General features: G+C 45.5%; 1 protein-coding gene and 1 pseudogene across 1 annotated transcript in view; one reads left to right on the top strand and one right to left on the bottom strand.

Moving 5' to 3' along the window:
* Positions 1–9,789: 9,789 nt before the first annotated feature.
* On the top strand, positions 9,790–9,967 carry LOC119471658 (annotated as a pseudogene).
* Positions 9,968–16,962: 6,995 nt separating this feature from the next.
* NTAQ1 (N-terminal glutamine amidase 1) overlaps positions 16,963–17,806 on the bottom strand; it is a 25,940-nt gene continuing 25,096 nt past the window's right edge. Inside the window, exon 6 of the mRNA XM_017530733.2 lies at positions 16,963–17,229. Coding sequence (XP_017386222.1) covers positions 17,120–17,229 — 110 coding nt within the window. The 3' untranslated portion in view covers positions 16,963–17,119. The remainder of the gene's footprint in view (positions 17,230–17,806) is intronic.

Raw genomic sequence — 17,806 nt, 5'->3', positions numbered from 1 at the left:
CCAAGATCACACCACTCCACTCCAGCCTGGCAACAGAGCGAGACTTCATCTCAAAAAATAATCATCATCATCATCTCGCACTCACTTTGGATTCTGATATCTATTTAATTGATGCCTGAGTCAAAATTGAGAAAAGGAAAGTCCCACTTAACATCGTAGTATACTTATCATAGGAATAAACAATAGCAATCAAAGAGAAACTTAATAAAGCATGGCAAATCAGCTTTATGGGTTATTCAACGGGCAGTAAAAATCATAAGCATTTTGTAGCAAAATATTCCAGAGGAATAACTGATCTAATATTAAGAAAATACAAAATTTATTCTGGATCGAACCCAAAAAAAGCAATAAAGAACATCTTGGAGCTATCTGGAGAAGTTTGAGTACAAACCACGTATTAGACATCATTGTAGCATCGATGCTAACTTTCTTGGACATGATGATAATATCATGATAAAGCAGAAGAATGTCTTACGAAATCCTTCTGAAGTATTTATAGGTGAAGTCTCATGAAATCTGCAACTTGCTTTCAAATTTTTCAGAAAGAAAGATGTTTTTTAGTGAGAAAGAGAAAATGTTCTTCCCTACAAACAACAGGAAAAGCATTTCCTACAGCCACTTTATTCCCATTCCTGTGCTAAATGCGCCCCCTGGTGTACCAAGAGAGCAGAATGCATTCATCAAAATGTATTTCAAAATCCCTTCACGGCCAGGCACAGTGGTTCACGCCTGTAATCCCAGCGCTTTGGGAGGCCGAAGTGGACGGATCACGGGGTCATGAGTTCGAGACCAGCCTGGCCACCATAGTGACAACTCATCTCTACTAAAAATACAAAAAATTAGCCAGACATGATGGTGGGCGCCTGTAATCCCAGCTACTCAGGAGGCCAAGGCAGGGAAATTGCTCGAACCCAGGGGGCAGAGGTTGCAGTGAGCCAAGATCACACCACTGCACTCCAGCCCAGACAACAGTGCAAGACTCCGTCTCAAAAAAAACAAACAAACAAAAAAATGCCCTTCATAGTGGGACAGCAGAACCCTAAGACTTTTACAGAATGTGATAAAAGTGTCACACTTTTTACTATATCTTCTCCCAAGTCCTAACCAACAGCGTAGTTCCTGTTCCCTAGTTTGCTCTCTAGGGTGTGAAAATCTTGAGTTTCAATTCTGGCGAAGTGGGGGCATGCTTGCGGAAGGAGTGGTGAGAAGGGTACCTGCAGCCTTGCCCATGAAGGCCATGGGCTCTGGAATCAAATAGCCCTGGGCTGAATCCCACTTTGGCCACTTACGAGCTGGGAGACATCTTTGAGTGTCAGCTTCGTAATCTGTGAAGTGGGAATGATAACAGGACTCTTATCGAAGCCTACCTAGAGGATTAAATGAGATAACGCAGACCAAGGCTTAGCACGGGGCTTGGCACGTGGTCTAATTAGAATTCAATAAGTATTAATCAATTATTATCATCTCCTCCTTTTTGAGGCAGCTTCTAAGACAGTGCCTTAGAAGTGCTAGTGCCTTGTATAGTTCAAAACCTACTGCTCTAGAGTATCTAAGTCATAGACTTAACTCTGCTGAGAAAATCCATCCAATGTTCTTTCTGCAAAGTTACGATAACTAATCTCACATTAAAAACAAAACACAGGCCCAGAGTGGTGGCTCACGCCTGTAATCCCAGCACTTTGGGAAGCCCAGGCAAGCAGGTCACATGAGGTCAGGAGTTCAAGACCAGCCTGGCCAGCATGGTGAAACCCCTTCTATACTAAAAATACAAAAAAAATTAGCCAGGTGCGGTGGCATGCACCTGTAGTCCCAGCTACTCCAAGAGGCTAAGGCATGAGAACCACTTGAACTTGGGAGGAGAAGGTTGCAGTGAGCCAAGATCATACTACAGCACTCCAGCCTGGGTGACACAGTGAGACTGTCTTAAAAAAAAATTAAGGAGAAAACCTCCCTTCTAGGAGACATGCACTGAAAAACATTTTTCGCTAGATTTCCCTCTCATACATAATTTCCAAGAAAATTGACTTTCTAAGTTCTCAGTTTTCTGCTCACCCATGGGCCCTCTGGGCTTCTGCTTTTGACACTCTAGCCACAGCCTCCTCCAAAGCAAGTAACTCTTGTGCCCCATATCAAAAAGGGACACAAGAGTCTCTCCTCTGCCCCAATTTCATGCTCCCAACTGTCTCCTCTTTCCCTCAGTCACTGTTCCTCTTCCTCCTATCTCCCTTCCTTTCAATAAATTCTTATTGCGCATCTACTCGCTGAAAGACACAGTTCCTGTTGTTCTTGAGTATACAAAGTTATCAAGGTCATAGTTCTACTTTTGATGAGTTTATGGTCTAATAGGCCAGACTCTTGCTGGAAAGCCCAACATGCAAAAGGACCTAGGGTGTCATTACAGCAGATACTAAGCAGGTAGAGCAGAAGACAGCACCAGGCTGGGGCTAAGGAGAGCTGGGTTAGAGTCCTAGATTTGTTACTTACTGGTGTTACATACTGGATATGTGAGCTTGAGCAAGTGAAATGACCTCTCAGGGCCTAGATATTATCATCTGGAAACCGCATTGGGTTGAGTTTCCCCAGGGCATGCCTTGAGACAGGAACTTGAGTACAAGTTGTTTATTTGAGAGGTGATCTTAGGAAACACCTCTCAAATAGGGATTAGAGATTAGAGTAGGGATTAGAGATGTGAGTCAAGGAACAAGGAAGCCAGCCAGGTCACTGGGCAGGTGCCAAGGGCTGTGGTGGGCAGCTGGGGACCAAGCCTCCTGGGGACCCCGGGAGATGGTGCAGCATCTAGCCCAGAGCTGTACACTCTGAGGAGCAAGAAAGCTAAGCCATTTATCCACCTGTTCCCACCCATCAGGCCTGAAGGCTGCTCCAGGAGGTATTAACTCCACGCTTCCCGCTCGCCCAGGACCAAGTATGTTAGGTCACTTATGCAAGGAGTAGTAAGGAAGGTGCATATGGGAAGCGGGGATTGATAGCATCCACTACACCACCTGCAAACACTGTTTTGGGGGACGAATGAGAGAAAGATTCCAAAAACCCTGAGCAGAGTGCCTGACAGAAGTGTGGAATGCGCCTGAATGTGAACATCAGATGGCACGCCTCCTCAACCCGTCCCTGGATGGCGGAGCATGTTATTCTCTCCTTGCTTCCTTTGTAATCTTCAGCCAATACAAACTCATCCTCAAAACAAAACCTCCCAGATCCATCCATCCTTCATTTCACTCCAGACTCCCTGCCATTGCATGCAGAGGTCTCCCCCAGCTGGTTTCCACTGTCCCTTCTGACAGCTCCAACCTGCCCACCACAGCCAAAGGACACTGTGCAAAATGCTGGTCTTCTAACATCTCATGTCAAAGAGCTTACCATGACCAATTTTTTCCTACAAGATTAAGCCCTACTTCTGGACGCGGTGGCTCACACCTGTAATCCCAGCACTCTGGGAGGCTGAGACGGGCGGATCACGAGATCAAGAGATCGAGACCATCCTGGCCAACATGATGAAATCCCATCTTTACTAAAAATATATAAATTAGCTGTGAGTGCTTGTGCATGCCTGTAATCCCAGCTACTGGGGAGACTGAGGCAGGAGAATTGCTTGAACCTGGGAGGCAGAGGTTGCAGTGAGCTGAAGTAGCTGAGAGAACAGGCAAGACTCCATCTCAAAAAAAAAAAAAAAAAAAGCCCTACAGTGAATCCTGTGGTTTGAGGCCATCCAGTAGTAAAGACATCCCACGTGCCACAGACAGGCCACCCATCTTGTCCCTTGGCTCCCATCTCTGCAATATGCCCCAGCTCAGGCCCAAGACCAGCACAAGAAGCAATGCCCTCATTTTGCCTTTGGATTTATTCTAATGTGACTGGATCTCAACTTTATGGTGTAGTGATCCCGGAGTCAGACCCAGGTTCAAATCACATTCCTTTACATATTAACTGTGCTACTTTGGGCAAGTTGCCCACATCCATTCATTGGAAACTTAAGGATAATAAAAATTCCTACCCCATAAGGTTATTGTAAGGACTAATAATTTCATACCTAACAAGCAGTTTTGAGCAGTGCCTGGGCACGAAATGAGTACTCAATACGTATTACCTATCATTAGGGGTTCTCTCAAGGTGCTATTTTAAGATTTTTTTAAAAAAAGAAATCAAAAGATATCTGCTGTGAAATAAGAATGATGTATATTGGGTCGGGCACAGTGGCTCAGGCTTGTAATCTCAGCACTTTGGGAGGCCAAGACAGGCAGATCACCTGAGGTCGGGAGTTTGACACCAGCCTGACCAACATGGAGAAACCCTGTCTCTACTACAAATACCAAATTAACCAGGTGTAGTGGCACATGCCTCTAATCCCAGCTACTTGGGAGGCTGAGGCAGGAGAATCTCCTAAACCTGGGAGGCAGAGGTTGTGGTGAACCAAGATCGTGCCATTGTACTCCAACCTGGGCAACAAGAGAGCGAAACTCCACCTCAAAAAAAAAAAAAAAAAAAAGAATGATGTATATTGGCCTCTACCCCAGGTTCCTGGCACAGAGCTTCGAAACCCTTGTGATTTCCTGAGCAACAGGAGTTCTAGGAGAAATTTTTGTTGGAATTATTTGGTCTCTGCCCCAGGTACCTGAGACAGAGCTCTTAAACCTTTATAATTTCCTGAGTGATCGGAACATCTGACTTAGGGCTATTGAATCTCTTGGAAGTTTTCCGAGGAGCATCTTTTTTTCTAATGAGGGGCCTCTTGGTGAGCTCCTGGACAGCACTCATCACTGGAAAGACTGAGCCATGACTAGAAGCTTGGAGCTTTCAGCCCCACCCTCCATTCTTTAAAGATGGGGACGGGCTAGAGGCTGAATTAATCATTGACGATGCCTACCTGATGAAACCAAAGTCCTGAACTTCAGGGTTCAGACAGCTTCCGGGTAGAACACAGCCACGTGCTGGGAGGGTGGTGTACCCCAACTCCATGGGACAGAAGCTCCCCACTTCTGTGGGGACCCTTCCACACCTGGTCCTATGTATCTCTTCATCTGGCTGTTCATCTATACTTTTTTTTTTTTTTTTTTGACAGGGTCTCCCCCTGTCACCCAGGCTGGAGTGCAATGGCACAATCTCAGCTCACTGCAACCTCCGCCTCCTGGGTTCAAGCGATTCTCCTGCCTAAGCCTCCCGAGTAGCTGAGATTACAGGTGCCCACCACCACGCCCAGCTAATTTTTGTATTTTTAGTAGAAATGGGGTTTCGCCATGTTGGCCAGGCTGGTCTTGAACTCCTGACCTCGTGATCCACCTGCCTCGGACTCCCAAAGTGCTGGGATTACAGGCGTGAGCCACCATACCTGGCCTGATTTTTGTATTTTCTATAGAAATGGGATTTTGCTGTTGTTGCCCAGGCTGCTCTTGAACTCCTGGGCTCAAGTGATCTCCCACACTCAGCCTGCCAAAGTGCTGGGATTACAGGCATGAGCCACCACGCCCAGCCTCTATCCTTTATCAGAGCCTTTATTAATACAATAAAAGAGTAAATGTTAAATGTTTCCCTGCATTCTATAAGCCGTCCTAGCAAGTTAATCAAACCTGAAGAGGGGGTCTATGATTTACAGCAGAAATATAGATGACCACCCACTACTTGTAACTTACATATCAAGTAGGGGACAGTCTTGTGGAACTGAGCGCCCTACCTTGGGATCTGACTCTAACTCCAAGTAGACAGTGTCAGAATTGCATTGAATTCTAGAACAGCTGCCTGGTGTCTAGAAACGACTGATATGTAGGAAAACCTCACACACAACTGATACCAGAGATGAAGTATTGAGTGTGAAAGCACCAACTGTTTTTCCTGTCTCACACATCTGCTAAGAATGTTTTCTGTTTTTGCATGAGCTCATGGACTATCTGAGCATTTCTGTACCCAGATCGCAGCTTAATGTTATATATGGCACAGAAACATACCCCTGACCAGCACACAGACAGCTACTTAGCTGTTTAGTGGTTTCACCTAGACTCACAATTTCTAGGTCTCACTTTCACTCACAGCAGCCCAATCAAAGGGTTAGAATTGGTGAACAAACAGGCTCAGAGCAGTATAATAGGAAAATAATTTCTATTGGCTTTTCTTGAGCTTGGTCAACGAAACTTTGACCAGACAGAGCATCTGAGGCTATACTTGTTTCAAGTTGTATTGGTTTGAAAAAAAAAAGCCAGGCACAGTGGGTCAAGCCTGTAGTCCCAGCACTTTGAGAGGCTGAGGCAGGAGGATTGCTTGAGTCCAGGAGTTCTAGACCAGCCTGGACAACATACTAAGACATTGTCTCTATAAAAAAAGAAGTTGTTAATAAATATGTAAGGGAAAGTGTGATTTATCTGGTTTTTTATTTTAACTCTATTCTTTTTTTTGAAACTGAGTCTCGCTCTGCAGCCCAGGTTGGAGTACAGTGGCGTGATCTCAGCTCACTGCCACCTCCGCCTCCTGGGTTCAAGCAATTCTCCTGTCTCAGCCTCCCGAGTAGCTGGGACTACAAGTACATGCCACCACACCTGGCTAATTTTTGCGTTTTTAGTAGAGATGTAGTTTCACCATGTTGGTCAGACTGGTCTCAAACTCCTGACCTCCTCAGGTGATCCACCCACCGCAGCCTCCCAAAGTGCTGGGATTACAGGGGTGAGCCACCGTGCCCAGCCAATTCTACTCTTAATAAGTAATATATTCACAGGGCTCACAACCCTTAAAAACAAAAAAGGGGACCAGGTGCCGTGGTTCACACCTGTAATCCCAGCACTTTGGGAGGCCAAGGCGGGTGGATCATGAAGTCAAGAGATCGAGACCATTCTGGCCAACATGGTGAAACCCTCTATCCACTAAAAATAGAAAAATTAGTTGGGCTTGGTGGCTGAGTAGCTGTAGTCCCAGCTACTCAGGAGGCTGAAGTAGAAGAATCACTTGAACCGGGAGGCGGAGGTTGCAGTGAGCCGAGATCACGCCACTGCACTCCAGCCTGACGACAGAGCAAGCCTCCATCTCAAAAAAACACAAAAGCATCCACAATAAAGTTTCCCTCCCTCCTGTGACCCTAGCCACCCAGTTCTCTTCTCAGAGACAACCAATATTGCCAATTTGGTACTGGATACTGGAAATTCCTGTAGATACTCTGTACAAATATAAGCAAATACACATATATGTTTTTCTCTTTTAGTACACATTTCCACTTGCTCTTTAAATTTAATTGTATTACATATTTAATATAGATTTATTACATATTTAATATAGGTTTAATTTGAAAGTAAAGGCCAAAACTGCAATTACTTTTGTACCAATTAATACATACAGAAGAATATTTATATCATGTTTAAGATTTTTTTAAACATTTTGGCTGGGTGCAGTGGCTCATGCCTGTAATCCCAGCACTTTGGGAGGCCTATGTGGGTGGGTGGATCACTTGAAGTTAGGAGTTTGAAACCAGCCTGGTCAACATGGTGAAACCATGTCTCTACTAAAAATATAAAAATTAGCCGGGCATGGTGTTGCATGCCTGTAATCCCAGCTACTTGGTAGGCTGAGGCAGGTTAATTGCTTGAACCCAGAATGTAGAGATTGCAGTGAGCCGAGATCATGCCACTGTACTCCAGCCTAGGTAACAGAGGGAGACTCTGTCTCAAAAATAATAATAATAATATATATATATAAAGATTTTTTTTAATTTTAAGCCATCACATCACTTAAAAAACATAAACATTTCATCAGCCCCCTGCTGATAGGCCCACAGGTAGTTTCAAATCTCCTGTTGTTATGCCCATGGCTACCAAGAGTATGCTGTGTATTCCCCATTTTATATGTGTGCAGTATATCTGTAAGATAAATTCCTAGATGAGGATTTCTACTTCAAAGGGGATGGTCACAGGTCATTTCTTCTTCTTCTTTTTTTTTTTTTTTTTTTTGAGACAGAGTCTCACTTTATTACCCAGGCTGGAGTGCAGTGGCACGATCTCAGCTCACTGCAATCTCTGACTCCCTGATTCAAGTGATTCTCCTGCCTCAGCTTCCTGAGTAGCTGAGACTACAGGCACATGCCACTGTGCCTGGCTAATTTTTGTATTTTTAGTAGAGATGGGGTTTCACCATGTTGGTCAGGCTGGTCTCGAACTCCTGACCTCATGATCCTCCTGCCTCAGCCTCTCAACGTGCTGGGATTACAGGCGTGAGCCATCGCACTCAGCTGGTCGATCGTGCCACTGCACTCCAGCCTGGCAACAGAGCAAGACTCTGTCTCAAAACAACAATAACAACAAAAAATCCCTACAATATATAAGTTCTCTCAATATTCAAAAGCATAAGGAGCGAGCAGGATGATTATTAAAAAGGGTTTATCCAGAAATACAACAACTGTCAGATTATAGGAACCTCTGCAATGCAATGTCATGTCCACTGAGATTTGGCATTGGAGATGCAAGCAAATAAATATCACCCTCCTTGGGGAGGGCCACTAACTTGAGCCCTACCTGTCATAAGGATCAGACCTAAAAAGATGTTCTTAAAATCCAGAGATTGGGTTGGGTGTGGTGACTCATACCTATAATCCCAGCACTTTGGGAGGCCGAGGCAGGCAGATCACGATGTTAGGAGATGGAGACCATCCTGGCTAATGCAGTGAAACCCCGTCTCTACCAAAAAAAATACAAAAACATTAGCCAGGCATGGCGGCATGCACCTGTAGTCCCAGCTACTTGGGAGGCTGAGGCAGGAAAATCTCTTGGACCCAGGAGGCGGAGGTTGCGGTGAGCCAGGATCGTGCCACTGCACACCAGCCTGGGTGACAGAGCGGGACTCCATCTCAAAAAAAAAAAAAAAAAAAATCAGAGATTGAAGGAAGTCAGTATTTCCCCACCTGACCAGATGCCTGAATCAAGAATATTAGCACATTTTAGAACCAAACATGAATGGGCTGAGATACAGTTCCTGACCCCTCTTGCCACTTTCCGCAATTAGCCACACCAGCAACCACTTTGGAAAGGTGCTAAAGTTTACCCACTTACTAAAAACAGCCTAATCACACTTAAAATTAGCAGTATACCTAAATCCATATTTCATGATCCACAGTCCCAGAACACTTGCAGTAAACTTATGAGTGGGGAAGCGGGAATAAGTCTGGCTATTAAAATGCTGATTTCTGGGCGTGGCTTTTGAGGATATTGGTAACACAAGTGGTTGCTCACTACAGCTACTCGCTGGAAACAGTACTAAAGAACCAGGGTGTAGGCCGGGCACGGTGGCTCAAGCCTGTAATCCCAGCACTGTGGGAGGCCGAGGCGGGTGGATCACGAGGTCAAGAGATCGAGACCATCCTGGTCAACATGGTGAAACCCCGTCTCTACTAAAAATACAAAAAATTAGCTGGGCATGGTGGCGCGTGCCTGTAGTCCCAGCTACTCAGGAGGCTGAGGCAGGAGAATTGCCTGAACCCAGGAGGCGGAGGTTGCGGTGAGCCGAGATCGCGCCATTGCACTCCAGCCTGGGTAACAAGAGCGAAACTCCGTCTCAAAAAAAAAAAAAAAAAAAGAACCAGGGTATAGACAACTCCTCTGTGCAAGTCACTGACACTGTACCTGTGTTTATACTGTGGACCCAGGAACCAAGCAGCCACGGCGGCAGGGTCGGTGTGCATGGAGTCAGCCGCTGTCTTTCCCTCACCAAAGCTGACTTGGCTGCCTTCTTTGCTGAAGCCATAAGTGGAGACCAAAGCTAAGCTATGGCACCTTAATTACAAGGGATCCCTTCCAAAAGGGAAGACAGAGCTTTGCGCAGTGGCAGTATCAGAGCCAATGAGGTTTATCCAAGGCACGATTACTGCTAATTGAAAACAGAAGGGAAGACAGGTGACTTTACCCTCCCTTAAATGAACACTTCTTCCTCAGATGGATTTCCTTTTCCTGATCACCATGCTTCTGCCAGCAACTTACCAACTCGTTGGATGCCTCATCCACAGCCAGAATGCCAGACACCCACATTGCTTCTGATCATAAATGAATTCACAGCAAAAGAAATGGGTCCGTATGCTGGTAACCCCCAGATGCTCTGGTCTTACCATGGTCCTCAGGGGCAGGTGATCTTCTGGATGTTAGAATTAATGGCCCATTGGAGGCTGAGCTACAGCATCCGCTGGCAGACTCCACCTGGTGATGCTGGGGTTCTGTTCCATCAGATGCAGTACAATGGATGGCAGCCGGGGTAGAAGTGAGTGCATCTCTGACTGCTACACCTATGACCCTTTCTCTAGATGTTTGTTTCCCATCTCCATTACTTTGAATCAAATCCCTTTTGGATTCATGTAGCACGTGACTTCTGTTCTCTGCTGCTGAGATCTGACTGGTATGCTTACTGAACCAGAATCGCTCAGGGAGGATCTGGACATTTGCCTTTTTAACGAATTAGAAATTTACTGATAAAAGTTCTTTGCAGGAGCTACAGGGTAACTTACTTCAGGTGGATGGCTGTCAAGGACACTTCATCCCGACCATGGGGACGCTCAGTGACCCACTCCTGCCCTACAACAGACAGCACCTTGCTAGTGACCCACTATCTGATTACAGAATGTGGGCATGAACTTGGAACTGGGTGAACTGGGAAAGGGGTGAAATGGATGGCAGCCAGGCCCTGGAGCAGGAATGGCTAGATTCAAATCCTGTCTCCACCGCTCTCTAGCTATGTGGCTTCCCGTAAGTCACTTTACTTCACTGTGCCTGTTTCCTTGAGGAGAGTAATGGTATCTATCTTATATTGTTGTTTTGAGGATTAAATGAGTTCATACATATGAAGAGCTTAGATGAGCTATCTGGAGCCAGGCGCGGTGACCCACACCTGTAATCCCAGCACTTGGGAGGCCAAAGCAGGCAGATCACTTGAGGTCAGGGATTCGAGACCAGCCTGGCCAACATGGTGAAACCCTGTCTCCACTAAAAACACAAAATTAGCTGGGTATGGTGGCAGGTGCCTGTAGACCCAACCACTTGGAAGGCTGAGGCAGGAGATCACTTGAACCTGGGAGGCAGAGGTTGCAGTGAGCCAAGACTGTGCCACTGCATTCCAGCCTGGGTGACAAGAGCAAAACTCCGGCTCAAAAAAAAAAAAAAAACACTTCACCTTTCAGTGTATGAAATATTCTCTTCCCCCACCCTCTCCATCAACACACACAATCTCATTTGAGATTCAAAATATTTTCTTAGATGAGGCAACAAAGGCCCAGAGAGGTTAAGTGACTTCCCCAAGGTCACACAGTATGTGACTAGCAAATGCAAAACTGTAATGCAAACCAAGGACTTCAACTTATTTTTCCTGTATTCCAGGTATAAGGACAAGATCTCCTCAGCATCTGGCCCCAAGGAGGTCAAACACAGCTCTGCATCCTGTGGGCCTTGAGTGGGAAGTGATTCAACTGCCACCTACAGCTGCAGAAACTGTGTGTGCCAGAATAGTGTGACTGTATTAACATCTTGCCCTGCAATTTCCTTCCAATGTTCTTCCCAGAAATTGCTCTAAAACTCCAGGTCCCCATGGAAACCTCAGGAGAGAATGCCTATTGACTCTAAGTGAAATCCTGCTATGACTGTTCCCTTGATAATAAATGGATGCGTGTGTGTGTGTGTGTGTAGATGGAGTCTCCCTCTGTCACCCAGGCTAGACTGCAATGGCGTGATCTCAGCTCACTGCAACCTCTGCCTCCTGGGTTCAAGAGATCCTCCTGCCTCAGCCTCCCAAGTAGCTGGGATTACAGATGTCTGCCATCATGCCCAGCTAATTTTTATATTTTTAGTACAGACAGCATTTCACAATGTTGGCCAGGCTGGTCTCGAACTCCTGACCTCAAGTGATCCAGCCGCCTTGGCCTCCCAAACTGCTGGGATTACAGGCATGAGCCACTGTACCCAGCCAATAAATGGATGTCATTATTTAAAGCCTGGGCCAAACAGATACCTGCTGTGAAGTTCAGGGCCAAAGCCACATTCTCCCTGGACTTCGAGGGTAAACGAGGTAGTTCATTCGCTGGTGCTATGCTGCGTGGTCAGCTAGGAGGAAAGGAGAAAAGTATACTGTGAGCTCCTGCTCTCAGTATCAGACGCAAGACACAGAGCTTTCCATCTGTGTTTGTGACAAGAGGCTGGAATGAGGTGCCTGCCAAGAATGTGCGAGGAGAACTCATTAAATAAATCCACGGTATTCTTTGCTCTCTGCAGAAGTCATTCATAGTGTGCTTTTCAGACCAAAAGGTGGAAGCGTAGCGCCTGGAGTTAAGGCTGAAAAGACTGCAAACAAAACCTGTTTGAAAAAGGGCAAGATAATCTAAAAAAGGAACAGAATCTAGTTAAAGGGAAAAATTCAAAGAACAGGACTTGGCCAGGCACAGTGGCTAACCCCTGTAATCCCAGCACTTTGGGAGGCTGAGGCGGGAGGATCACCTGAGGTCGAGAGTTTGAGACCAGCCTGACCAACATGGAGAAACTCTGTCTCCACTGAAAATACAAAAATTAGCCAGGTGTGGTGGCACATGCTATCATCTCAGCTACTTGGGAGGCTGAGACAGGAGAATCGCTTGAACCCAGGAGGCAGAGGCTGCAGTTAGCCGAGATCACGCCACTACACTCCAGCCTGGGTGACAGAGCAAGAGTCCCTCTTTAAAAAAAGGAAAAGAGACTTTTAAACAAATAAGTGTGCAAGATCATTTCAGTTAATGATAACTGCTATGAAGAAAAAAGGATACTGTGACATTGACCGGGGCAGTCAGCTTTAGATACGTCATCAGGGAAGGATTACCAGACTTGAATCTCAGACCTCAACGTCAGGAAGTGTCAGCCAACAGAAGATAAGGGGAAAAAAAAGGGTCAGATCAGGGTAAACAGAATGTGAGGTCCCTGAGGAAGGAATGAGCTTGTCCTGCTCACCAACAGAAACCTAATGAGAGAAGCAGGACAGAAAATGGGCCAGGAGTGGTAAGGCAGGAATCACAGAGGCAGCCGCAATCCAGACCACACAGGGACGGAGAGCCAGGCTAGGTAAAAAGGAAAAAAGCAGAGTTATTGGGGGTGGTGCCTGAGGCTTCCCCATGACGTGGATGAAATATCCCTGAAAGTTATCCAGCTTTCTCTCCTCTCTGCCAATGCTGAAGAAGGGCTGCATGAACCAAGGGGTGGATCAAGTCAAAGGGAGTGTCCTACAGAGCGAGAACTGAGGAGTGTGTCCCTGCTTGAGAGACAGTGGTCCTAGAGACAGACAGGTTTTGATGTCACTGGAGGTCTCCATGGAGGGGCAGAAATGGATAATGCATTCTTCATAAAGGAAGAACCGGCTGAGGGCCAGACAAACAGCAGTCCTCCTGCTGACCTACGTCCCCCTGCAGTACTGCCCCCTTTTCCTGCCCCACTTCCCAAACCACTCTACTTCCCTCCTCCCATTCCCTCCTGAACCCATTGCAATTAGGCTGTCATCCCCATCACTCCACTGAAATTGCCCAAACACCTCTGTACTGCCAAAGCCATAGTCATCTCAGTCCTCAACCGATCAGCAGCATCTGACAATAGCTGATTCCTCTCCCCATATAATATCACTTTCTCCTTTGGGCATCCTTGTTTTCTCCTCCTTCCTTCATGACCATTCCATCTGTCCCTTTTACTGATGCCTCCCCATCTCCTAACCCCTAAATGTAAAAGCTCCCTTAGGCTAGGTCCCTGGACCTTTCCTCTATCCACACACATTCTCTCAATGCTAACATAGAGTCCTGTACCTTTAAATACCATCTATTAAAGGATGTCTCCCAATTTGATACTCCCATCCTAGACCTCTCCACTGACTCTCGGACCCCTTTATCCAACTCATATGTCTATCTAACTATCTATCTATCTATCTATCTGTCTATCTATTGATCGAGATGGACTCTCATCCTGTCACCCAGGCTGGAGTGCAGTGGCATGATCTCAGGCTCACTACAACCTCTACCTCCCGAGTTCAAGCAATTCTCATGCCTCAGCCTCCTAAGTCGCTGGGATTATAGGCTTATACCACCACACCCAGCTACCAACTCCTATTTGACAGCTCCTCTTAGATACCCAACTGCCACCTCAAATTTAACATGCCCCCAATAAAACTCCTGATCTTCCTCTCCAAAATTACTCTACCCACAATCTTCCCCAAATCAGCAAACAGCAATCAATCTTCCACACACTGTAGAAGTTCATTGTCTGTCTTCTCCACAAGAATGTAACATCTGTGAGTGCAGGATTCACTGCTGAATCACCAGGGCAGTAATACAGCAACAGCAGAGGTCTTGAACTCCTGGCCTCAAGTGATCTGCCTGCCTCAGCCTCCCAAGTGCTGGGATTATAGGCATAAGCCACCACACCTGGCCCTCCAGCTCTTTTAAATAAGCATCCTCCATGAAGAATTTCTGCAAATCATCAAAGTGTTAATTGCTACATGCTGAATGTACCCAAGCCCCTACCAGTTTGAGAGTCCTATGTAAGTTATTCTCTCTTTCAAAGTCCTGATGAAAAGGTGACTCACAGAGAATCCAAACCACAGCCTGCAGGCATCACGCTTCTATTTCACTGCTGAGCCAGCCTCTGGTCATGGCCTGTACTGCTGTCAACCACCAAAATACCAGACTGAGTCAGGCCATTGCTGCCCACTGTTCTTCTACGGAAAATCAGGAGCAACTTACAAAGTTCCCACAGAGCCATGTGGGTCCCCTAGTGACATAGTTCTTTCGTTCATTCCCAGGAGACAGAGCTTTCGAGAAAGAGAGTGGGGGTAAGGGTGTACCACGGCATATCTCTCATTGCCCCTGCCAGCAAGAAATCCTTAGTGTCTAATCATCTAGTCTGGTCCTCTCAGTCAGAGTTCATCTTCACTTACATTGATTTTCTCTCAGGAACCTGTTCAAGTTTTTCTGTCCTCTAGCAAAGAGATCTTCGAGGACCTCTAGCCCATGGGACAAGCCTATACACGTCTGAACCCTAAATGGGATCACAGACTGTTTGGCTTCTTTCCCACAATGTTCCTGAAGCTCATGCAAAACAACAGGACTGGATAGACATCTGTGTTCAAGGTTGTGACGAGCATCACGTCAGGGTCACTACCTGAGACGCTGATCACCACCTGCGGAGGTCTGTCTTGCAGACCTTGACTTAGCGACAGATGAATGAATGCACTCACACACACAGAATACAGTGCTGAGTGGGCTAGGGATGGTCATCAACTGCTTTCAGAGGGCGACTGCGGCTAACTGACCACGACTCCTTGTTTCTCTTAGCATTTATTCAGTATAGATTTAATAACAGAGGTTCTAAGTCAACACGCTTGTGGATAATTAACATGGTTAAAAAGTGGTTTTATGAATAAAAGCTTTTGGTTCTGGGGCCTCGAATAAACACCATTAATGACCTCCTCCTGAGAGGACCAACCAGCACAAAGTTTACATGAGTAAACAGCTAGAGTAGAGACAAAGGGATGTGGGGTAAACAGACTTAACTGGGGAAGCTTCTGTTATCTTAATCTTTACACCTTATGACTGAATATTCTAACATAAGAACTGGCTCTCTTCAGCCCATCTCATTAAAACCTTTTGGCCTTCCAAAAGGTTAGAGACTATATACTATAACTGTTCCCTAGTATTTCCCTTAATATTTTGCCAGCCACCCTGAGTGAATCCCAACATCAGGTTTGTGAACATTCTGGAAGGGGCAATAATTCCACAAAAACTGTGGGACACTTAGGAAGCAGTCTGTGCAAGGACAAGAGGCTCTAATCCCACATGAAACACCACAAATTCTTTTTTTTTTTTTGAGTTGGAGTCTTGTTGCCCAGGCAGGAGTGCAGTGTTGCAATCTTGGCTCACTGCAACCTGCACCTCCCGGGTTCAAGCGATTCTCTTGCCTCAGCCTCCCAAGTAGCTGGGCTTACAGGTGCCCACCACCATGCCCAGCTAATTTTTGTATTTTTAGACAGTGTTTCACCATGTTGGCCAGGCTGGTCTCGAACTCCTGACCTCGTGATCCACCTGTCTTGGCCTCCCAAAGTGCTGGGATTACAGGCGTGAGCCACCACACCAAGCCGACAGTCTCTTAATAAATAGAAAGCTCATCTAAGAACAAAAGGTCAGACAACCTTGCTGTAAGAAGCTGTTCATTTTTAAAGCAGAATCATGAAAACATGAGAGCTGGTACTATACACCAGTATAATGCCAAATATCTTTTATCTGGAATATGATTAAAGCCAAATGACCAAGATGTCTTCAGGAAGGCACATGTGATAAATATATTTTAAAGCCCTGGTTCTCATCTACAATTGAGGCATTTTTAGGTATTTCAGATCATCAAGGGTGACACAAAAATCTTCAAAACAAAACCAATGTTAAATCAATTTTATTTAAAGCCATAAATAAATAAGCCAAATAACACTCAAGTCTGAGAGGGCTGCCCTCTTTTTAACAATGCCATAGTCCAAAAAGACTAATACTTATTGCTGATTCAGCTCACAATATCACCCCTTTCCAAACAGCACATTCAAATGTTCAAGAAAACATTTTTAGTCTGTGAGTCTCCCTAAAAAAAAAAAAAAAAGAAAAATGCTGACCCCTCCAAGGTGTAGCCCTGACTCTGAGGAGCTACAGGGTAGGAATCAGNAAAAAAAAAAAAAAAAAAGAAAACATTTTATGGGCACCTTTTATGGGCATTTGAGATTCACAAAGCAATGGACCATGGGTCTGCCCTCAAGGAGCTTACAATGTAGTTGGAGAGACACAAAACATCCAGACAGATTTGAGGGGCTGGCTCAACCTCCACACCTCTATCTGAACAAAAATGATCACTGGCTTAAGTCCGCATGTTTTAACAAATAAGCCACAGGAATATCTTAGCAAGTACACGCTATATCAAGTTTCAATTTAACATATCAAAACAAAAGTTTTTAAGTTGTTCATTTATATTTGTATTCACTCAGGTTTCCACTCAATCAAATTAAAAAAAGAAAGACATAATTCCAAGCCAACGCTACCCTAGTGTTTGCTGTCCTCGATGGAGGAATAGCAGGTTCATGTCATAGAACTTCTCCACAGTTCCACATCGTGAGGCCAACTTCAGCAGTTTTTACTGCCAAACCAATGTGTAAATTCAGAAAGTGTGTAGACAGTGCCCCATCCTACCTCGGGATCCATACTGATGAAATCATTCAGGTTCATTTTGGAATCTAGAAAAATACATGAAAAAAGATGTCCACTGAAAACACAATTTTTAGTTTAACAGCAATAAAACAAGGCAGAACACCAAAAGCAGGTAAAATTATCCAAATGGATAAGGGCTCAAAGTCACTTCTGTGGTTTTCTTGCCTCAAATGTATAACTTCAATCCAATCGTGACAAAACACACACACCCAAATTGAGAGAAACCGTACATCAGAGAAGAGGGAACTACACAGAGAGTGAGAGCTCCAGAGATCAGCAGAGGGGTCCCCCTGAGTCTCTGGCTAAGTACTGATCTTCTCTTCTATGGAATGAAACTTCAAGAGGCCAGGGAAAAAAATCACCAAGAAGGAGTAGATCTAATAATACCCAGAGCTTCCACAGGGCTGGAAATAATTCATGTCACCACCAGCCAGAGTGGAGAGAACTTGTAACATGCAACATTCAGTAGTGTCCTCAGAAGGGTCATGTCAGAGTAGGGGGGCTAAGTCAGCCCTCAATGAAAGGCTGCTCTGAGCCAGGCACAGTGGCTCACACTGTACCTCAGCCTGGGCAAGGGAGTGAGACTCCATCTCAAAAAAAAAA

The sequence above is a fragment of the Cebus imitator genome, unplaced genomic scaffold (genome assembly GCF_001604975.1).
Source record: "Cebus imitator isolate Cc_AM_T3 unplaced genomic scaffold, Cebus_imitator-1.0 Scaffold68, whole genome shotgun sequence".
Classification (NCBI taxonomy): domain Eukaryota; kingdom Metazoa; phylum Chordata; class Mammalia; order Primates; family Cebidae; genus Cebus; species Cebus imitator.
Note: the sequence above shows the minus strand (reverse complement) of the source record. Positions and strands in the feature narration are given on the sequence as shown.